This window comes from Sus scrofa, chromosome 5 (assembly GCF_000003025.6).
Source record: "Sus scrofa isolate TJ Tabasco breed Duroc chromosome 5, Sscrofa11.1, whole genome shotgun sequence".
Taxonomy (NCBI): Eukaryota; Metazoa; Chordata; class Mammalia; order Artiodactyla; family Suidae; genus Sus; species Sus scrofa.
Window position 1 is genome coordinate 88196343 of NC_010447.5, and position 8190 is coordinate 88204532.

Consider the following 8190-nt stretch of genomic DNA (forward strand, 5'->3'; position numbering starts at 1 on the left):
AAAAGTGAACGAGGGCCATGTAGCATGGACTTTAAATTCCAGGAAATGGAATGTGTTTTAATTTGATAGTTAATGGGAAGCCATCGACATACCTGAACAAAGAAGGAAATATTATCTAGAAATCCAGTCATATTCCTTGGTGTTAATGACTTATTAAATGGAACCTATTATCTTAATTTTTTTTTCATACTGTAAGACCCACTATATACCGTGTTGTCCACTTACAGGCTGTCTCCATCTAGACCAGGGTTTCTCAACTGCAGCCCTATTGATGTTTCGGGTCGGATAATTCTTCGTTGCAGGACTGTCCTGTACATTTGTAGCATGTTTAGCATTGACCCTGACCTCTAACCACAGGATACGAGCGGCAGCCCTTTTCCCCAGTTGCCATGGTTAGAAATGTCTCCAGACACTTCGAGATGTCTCCTGGGGGGGCAGAACCACCCGCATTTGAGAACCACTGTTCTAGACACACATGGAGCGTTTTTCTGATGTCTGAGCATCGTTAGACTCTTGAAATCGGCAAATGTCATGGTCCCTTGGCAGTCAGTCTATAATGCTTGAACTTCGGTACTAAACCTACATCTCATCTTGAGATTAAGGTATTTCCTGGAGTAAAAGTGCTGGACTGGGCATCACGAGACCTGGATTCTAGTCCTGGCTGTGCCGCAAAGAGGTTGTACTACTTGGGTGAGACCGTATACTCAGCAGCCGGATGCCTCAACTCCAAAATCACCAGTGCAAGCTTTGAGATTTGTTTCTAGCTCTGATTCTGTGTCCTAATTTCACATTGATTCCAGGGCTTTATTCTTTCGGGGTTGTTTTGTTTGTTTTTATTTTGTGTTGTTTTGTAGTTTTGTTTTTGACCACACTGGTGGCATGTGGAAGTTCCCAGGCGAAATTTAGCACAAGTTAATTAATTAGTTGCACTTTTTAAAAAAGGAAGTGTAAACCAAACGATTATCTATATGAAGCAATACACCGACTCAACTAAGAAGGACACATGTAGAATTCCCTGATGGCTCAGAGGGTTAAGGATCTGCCCTTGTCACTGCTTTGGCATGGGTTTAATCATCGGCCCACAAACTTCTGCAGGCTGCGAGCACGGCCAAAAAAAAAAAAAAAAAAAGGAAGAAAGACATGTTTTTTCCTTAGTGCCTTTTATTGTACTAAATGCTGTTTCTTTTTCCTCTTCTAGATTATTTGAAAAATCTCTTAGAAGACTCTGGAGATTACAGAGATACCCAAGGTAAACAATTTTTATGGTCTCATGTAACAAAACCCATATATACAACTGCATTTTATTCATAAGAATCCTCTTTGTATGTATTTTTTATTTTTTTAACAGTTTGAAAAATGTATTGATATGGTTGCAGATTCCACTGTATACTTTAAGAAACAACCCCTTGTAAGTTTTGGTATATATCCCAAAAAGAAAGAATGTCCACAGTTTTCTGAAAAGGCTATGAAATATAGCCTTCATTCTTCCTATCTATATAAGGCTTAATTTTCTTCCTGTCCTTCAGCCAAAACAGCTAATCACAGCAGATTGAATGCAAAAGTGATAATGATAATCCAGTTGTCTTCTATTAAGCCAGGCATTAAAAAGTTTTGCAAAATATAAAACAGTGCTACTTTTCCTACTAAATTGTTCTATTTTAGAAAATATTTTTCATTAACATATTATTTATATTGATATGTAAATGGCCTTATTGCAATTTTGAAAGGAATTAATACAGAGCACTTGTGTTAAGTAATACAACTGTATCTAATTTCATTTTTTTTTCTTCTTTGGGTGTGTTTTTTTTTTTTTTTATTTATTACTCAATGAATTTTATTACATTTATAGTTGTACAATGATCATCACATCCCAATTTCATAGCATTTCTATCCCAAACCCTCAGGCATCCCCCCACCCCGCAACCTGTCTCCTTTGGTAACCATACGTTTTTTAAAATCTGTGGGTCAGTGTCTGTTCCACAAAGAAGTTCATTGTGTCCTTTTTTTAGATTCCACATATAAGTGATAGCATGTGACGTTGGTGTCTCATGGTCTGACTGACTTCTCTTAGCGTGATAATTTCTATGTCCGTCCATGTTGCTGCAAATACCATTGTTTATTTCCTTTTAATGGCTAAGTAATATTCCATTGTGTATGTGTACCACATCTTTTTCCCCCCTTTTTTTTATTACTCAAATGAATTTATCAATCTGTATTTATATAATGATCCTGACAATCTAATTTCACAGGATTTCCATCCCATAGCCCAAGCACATTCCCCCACCCCCCAAACTGTCTCCTCTGGAGACCATAGGTTTTTCAATGTCTGTGAGTCAGCATCTGTTCTGCAAAGAAGTTCAGTCTGTCCTTTTTTCAGATTCCACATGTCAGTGAAAGCATTGGATGTTGGTGTCTCATTGTCTGGCTGACTTCACTTAGCAAGATCATTTCTAGTTCCATCCATGTTGCAAAAAATGCTGGTATTTTGTTCTTTTTAATGGCTGAGTAATATTCCATCGTGTATATGTACCACATCTTCTTGATCCACTCCTCTGTCCATGGACATTTAGGTTGTTTCCACGTCTTGGCTATTGCAAATAGTGCTGCAATGAACATTGGAGTACATGTGTCTTTGCGAGTCATGGTTTTCTCTGGATAGATGCCCAGGAGTGGAATTGCTGGGTCAAATGGTAGTTCTATGTTTAGTTTTCTGCAGAATCTCCCTACTGGTTTCCGCAGTGGTTGCACCAATTTAAAATCCTATCAAGAGTGTGATAGGGTTCCTTTTTCTCCACACCCTCTCCAGCACTCATTGTGTGTAGACTTTTGGATGATGGCCATTCTGGCCAGTGTAAGGTGGTACCTCATCGTGGTTTTGATTTGCATTTCTCGAATAATGAGTGATGTTGAACATCTTTTCATGTGTTTTTTTGGCCATTTGTATGTCTTCTTTGGAAAGTTGTCTGTTTAGATCTTCTGCCCATTTTTGGATGGGGTTGTTTGTTTTTTTAGTATTGAGTTGCAGAAGGTGTTTATAAATTTTGGAAGAGAATCCTCTGTTTAAAAGAAAAAAATTCTTGTTTTGGACAGATTAAAACAGAACTCGATAAAGTGGTAAAGGGGTGCCAGAAGCAGGTGAAACTGTAGGAACAAAAGGTGCATGGGCCAGCCTCCTGAGAGAGTTGAGTGGTCCCAGCATAGTCTGTGCTCAGGAAGCTTCATCCCCCTGTGCTTCATGTCTCTCTGAGCCAGGGGTGAATTCACCTTCTCCAGATGTGCACTGCTTTCAAAACAGAGAGTCAACCAGTTGATCTGTAAAGTCCTTTCATGTTTTAAAATTAGGAATCCGTAAAGTGACCAAACTACGCAAATTAGAGATGAGGTCTAAAATAGCCTATTATTCTGGGACTCTTCAATGATGGGCATCAGCCATACCTTCCCTCCACGCCCTCACCTTCAGCAGTACTTTCGAGAAATGGTCCATTACAATGCAAGGGACTCATTGATTTTCACCAGATAATTTGTGTGTCTGTCTGTCTGTCTGTCTGTCTCTTTCTCTCTCTCTCACACACACACAAGAATTAATTCTGTTCAGGATAATGGTACTTCTTTTCATTTATCCCCAAACTACCTCTTTCAAAGGTCAGAGGTATATCCCTGGCTCTGAGGTGTAGAAACACATTAGACAAACCCGTTTCCACCCCATTTTATGAATTTTGATCACATCCTTTACATTTTCAGATGACAGAGCTAAAATGTTTTTTTTAATACATTTTGTAGAGATTCATTTTCATCATTTTACTTTTCCTTCTCTAACATCTATTTGCATGTGTTATGCTTTTACTTTTTTTTTTTTTTTTTTCTTTCTAGGGCCGCACCCAGGGCACATGGAGGTTCCCAGGCTAGGGGTCGAATCAGAGCTGCAGCTGCCAGCCTATACCATAGCCACAGCAACGGCAGGTCTGAGAGCCTTGTCTGCAACCTACACCACAGCTCACGGCAACACCGGATCCTTAACCCACTGAGTGGGGCCGGGGACAATCCTGTTTCCTCATGGATAATAATCAGGTTCATTACCATCGAGCCACAACAGGAATTCCTGCAAGTGTTATACTTTTTTTTTTGGTCTTTTTTTTGTCTTTTGTCTGTTGTTGTTGTTGTTGCTGTTGCTATTTCTTGGGCCGCTCCTGCGGCATATGGAGGTTCCAGGCTAGGGGTTGAATCGGAGCTGTAGCCACCGGCCTACGCCAGAGCCACAGCAACGCGGGATCCGAGCCGCGTCTGCAACCTACACCACAGCTCACGGCAACGCCGGATCGTTAACCCACTGAGCAAGGGCAGGGACCGAACCCGCAACCTCATGGTTCCTAGTCGGATTCGTTAACCACTGCGCCACGACGGGAACTCCGTGTTATACTTTTAAACATGCTTTTTTTTTAAAAGGAAAAGTTTGGAGTGGGAAATATGACATGCTTTTTGTCTTTGGTAAACATATAATTTAGTTGAAGAAGGTCTTTGATACCCATCAGATAAGAAACAAAGCAGATAGCTTTCAAGTGAGGATGCACTGAGCAGTATAGAATCACTGGGCAGAGGGAGAAGAGCCTGAAGATTGAAGAGGCAGAGCTTAGAGAGACGTGGGGCCAGAAATGACTTGACTAGAGTTGGGGAACGAGGGGGAAGAGTGGACAGTCCAGGTCAGAGTCTGTCTCGGAAAGATAAATAGTTTAGACAGATCTTAGCAAATAGGGCCTCAAGAAAACATCTGTCCGAGGGCTTCTGCTTTCAAAGAAAGTGAGTTATTAGCTCCATTGTATAGACAAAACAAACACGGGACCAGAGCTCACGGAGCATGTTGAAAGGAAATTACATACCTTAGCAAAGCCATGGCTTGGGATCAGCAGTGAACAGTGAGGTGCACAGAACGGGCCAGAGGCAGTGCAGTCAAATTGTGAGACTGCCGGAGGCTGAGGGGAAATGAGACTGATAGACCTTTGGAAGGGAAGCAGGAGAGGAAAAGGAGCAGAGCCATCAGGGCCTGCTAAGGGAGGACATGGGGAAGGGAGCAGGGCTTAGAGACCAGGTGACCAAACAGCAGCAGCTTTATTACAACGTCTGCTCATTAAATGGTGACGCTTTTCTCCCTGTCTGCTGGGAATGCAAGCAAGCCAGCAAGAGAGGAATACGTTTCCTTCTCCGCTTGAATATCTGCCCTGGGAGTGCCAGATGCACTCAATTCTTTTCTTCTTTGCTTTCCTTCTGTCTTTTTTGGCCACCCCACGGCATATGGAGTTCCCAGGCCAGGGATGGGAGCCAAGCTGCAGCTGAGTCCTGTGCTGCAGCTGCGGCAGCACCAGATTGTTTAATCCTCTTCGTGGGGGCTGGGGATCAAACCCAAGTCTCAGTGCTCCAGAGACACCACTGGTCCCGTTGCGCCATGGCAGGAACTCCCAGTACAGGACATTTTGATATGTGTGTTTGGGGTCTCTGTAAGGAAACAGTGCCTTCCATTGATAATGCTGATAATAATACATTTGAAGAACATAGAGGAGTTCCCCTTGTGGCGCAGTGGTTAACGAATCCGACTAGGAACCATGAGGTTGTGGGTTCGATCCCTGGCCTCGCTCAGTGGGTTAAGGATCCGGCGTTGCCGTGAGCTGTGGTGTAGGTCGAAGACACAGCTCGGATCCCACATTGCTGTGGCTGTGGTGTAGGCCGGCGGCTACAGCTCTGATTAGACCCCTAGCCTGGAAACCTCCATAAGCCATGGGAGCGGCCCTAGAAAAAGGTAAAAAGACAAAAAAGAAAAAGAAAAAAGAAAACAGTCCTTGTGGAGTTCTCTTGTGGCACAGTGGGTTAAGGATCCAGCATTGTCACTGCAGCAGCTCAGGTTGCTGCTGTGGCTCAGGTTCGATCCTTGGCCTGGGAACTTTTACATGCTACAAACAAACAAAACAAAACGAACAGTCCTTTTATTGGTGATTAGTGTCGCTGCCACAGCAGCGTTGAGAGAGCACCCTTCCCTCTTTAACGCTCTGCCCGTTTTCCCTGTGGCAGTGCCCCTGTCAAATGTAATAACCTTCTCCGTGTAGATTCCTAATTAGTACTGCGGGCCGTGTAACCCCCGGCTCCTGCCCACTAAAGCCCAGTGGACCCTCCTAGTCTTTGTGGCAACCCAGCATTATCTTACACACGTTCAGGTGTCCCTAAGGGGACACTACAGTCTTGGACTGAGAGCAGCTGTAGCCCCAAAGGAGACCGAGCACAGGCTTCTCCCTTTATGCCCTGTTATGGAGACGACAGGACCGAAGCATTCAGCAGCATTTGATAAAGGCAGGGAGTTCATAAAAAGAGTAAAACAGATGACGCTCAGCAACCCACCTCACAAAATAATATGTGTCGTTAGGTCTAGTGTGCTTCCATGTGGCATTTCTTCCCTCTCGGGCTCTGACTAAGAGAAGGCAGCTAAGCCCTGCCCCTCTTAAACAGCTGATTCTCACAGTTCTGGTTTCCTACCCCAGGAGCCCTCTCTCCCAAGGCAGTTGATCTTGGAACAGCCCTCTGCGTCCAGGTGCAGTCCTATCCTTATCCTTCTGAGTTTCAACAGAGTAATCAAATCTCAGTACTAAACAACCCTGTATTCATACTGTTGATATACATGCATATATTTCTTTAGAGTCTTTCTTTGGCTAATTTTTTTCCTAAGTACTATTTTTGCCTGTTTTCTCCTTGGTTTTGCTCTCATCAAACGTCCTCGCCTGTATTTCTGCCTGCTGACTGTTAACTGAGCTCCTCCTGTGGTTGGTGGCTGTGAACTGGCCAGCTCCTTGTCTGGAGTTGCTCAGTGTTGCAAGTCACTAGTAATGATAATGACCAGATGCCTCTTCTGTCCGCATATACTTTATCCCCATGTATTTTAGATGCCCTTGCTGTGGTTATCGAGGTGGCCAACCATGCCAACGACACCATGAAACAAGGAGTGAGTATCTTCATTTCAGTGGCTGCCATACTCTTGAACCTGGGAGCCCCTGCCTTCATTTGCTCTGTATCCCTTTCCATAGGACAACTTTCAGAAACTGATGCAAATTCAGTACAGCTTAAATGGACACCACGAAATAGTTCAGCCTGGGCGGGTAAGTGTTTCAGGCACCGTTTGTAGCTGCTTTCATTTGCGTTATGAAAATACGCCATTTGTTACTGTTGCTCCTCAGTGACCCAATCTGGATCAACTAAGTTCATTCTATCCTTTCAAAAACATTCATAATTTAAGTCACCATGACAAGAAGTCCAGTTCAATTAGGAGAATGGCAAGGGACCCCACAGAGCATCTGATTAAATTGGGTAATTTTATTGTGTAATCCTAGCTGACCTCACACAGCTTTAAAGACAGTTTCATTTAAAAGCCTTAATGTAAGAGAGGATTATGAGGGAAGGAAGAAAATTGGTATTTTAATGCGCTTCATAGAGCATAAGAGTGGCCCAGGGAAGGAATTCAGGAGCCTTACAAAATGCACTTGCCAGGAAGTTGGCCGCGACTCAGGATCACGTCAGACCTTTCAGACCACATGGTACCTCTGGGCTCAGTACTGGATTTGGGAAGCTCTGCTGGCTTGTCCAGTTCCTAAAGGACTTACAGGGTTTCGAAAAGAAGCTGTGACTGTAAAAAGTCACAAGGAAACATGTCCACCCAGCCTCTGCCCACAAAAAAATCCTGGGATAAGAGGATTGAAAAGGAACTTACGTGTGTATGTACATTATGGTTGTGTCATGATGGTTGTTTGAAATGGGTCTTTGTTTGGATGAATCAGGTTTTTCTCAAAGAAGGAACCCTGATGAAGCTATCTCGGAAAGTCATGCAGCCCCGAATGTTTTTCCTGGTAAGTGGCCACCTGTGTTTCTGCTGAGTCCAAGGCAGGGATAATTGCCTAATAAAGGAGACACTTACTCAGGACAGATAAGCTTAGCACATTCAAATAGCAGTTTTAGTTTGACCTTTGGCTGTATTGCTTATTGCTTGTCAAGTATAGGAAGCAAAGTTGTATGATGCATAGCTTTTTTGATGACTGCACCCATGACGTATGGACGTTCCGGGGCCAGGGATTGAATCTGAGCCACAGCTGCAGCAACGTCAGATCCTTTAACCCACTGTGCCGGGCTGGGGATCGAACCCATACCTCTTCAGAGACCCTA

General features: G+C 43.4%; 1 protein-coding gene across 4 annotated transcripts in view; it reads left to right on the plus strand.

Annotated features, from left to right (window-relative positions):
* Window positions 1-8190, plus strand: part of FGD6 (FYVE, RhoGEF and PH domain containing 6) — a 142776-nt gene that overhangs the window by 109311 nt on the left and 25275 nt on the right. For all 4 annotated transcript variants that reach the window (XM_013998063.2, XM_005664248.3, XM_021092744.1 and 1 more), the window contains 4 exons: window positions 1199-1249; window positions 6921-6979; window positions 7062-7133; window positions 7809-7877. In XM_013998063.2, the coding sequence (XP_013853517.2) occupies window positions 1199-1249; window positions 6921-6979; window positions 7062-7133; window positions 7809-7877 (251 nt within the window). The remainder of the gene's footprint in view (window positions 1-1198; window positions 1250-6920; window positions 6980-7061; window positions 7134-7808; window positions 7878-8190) is intronic.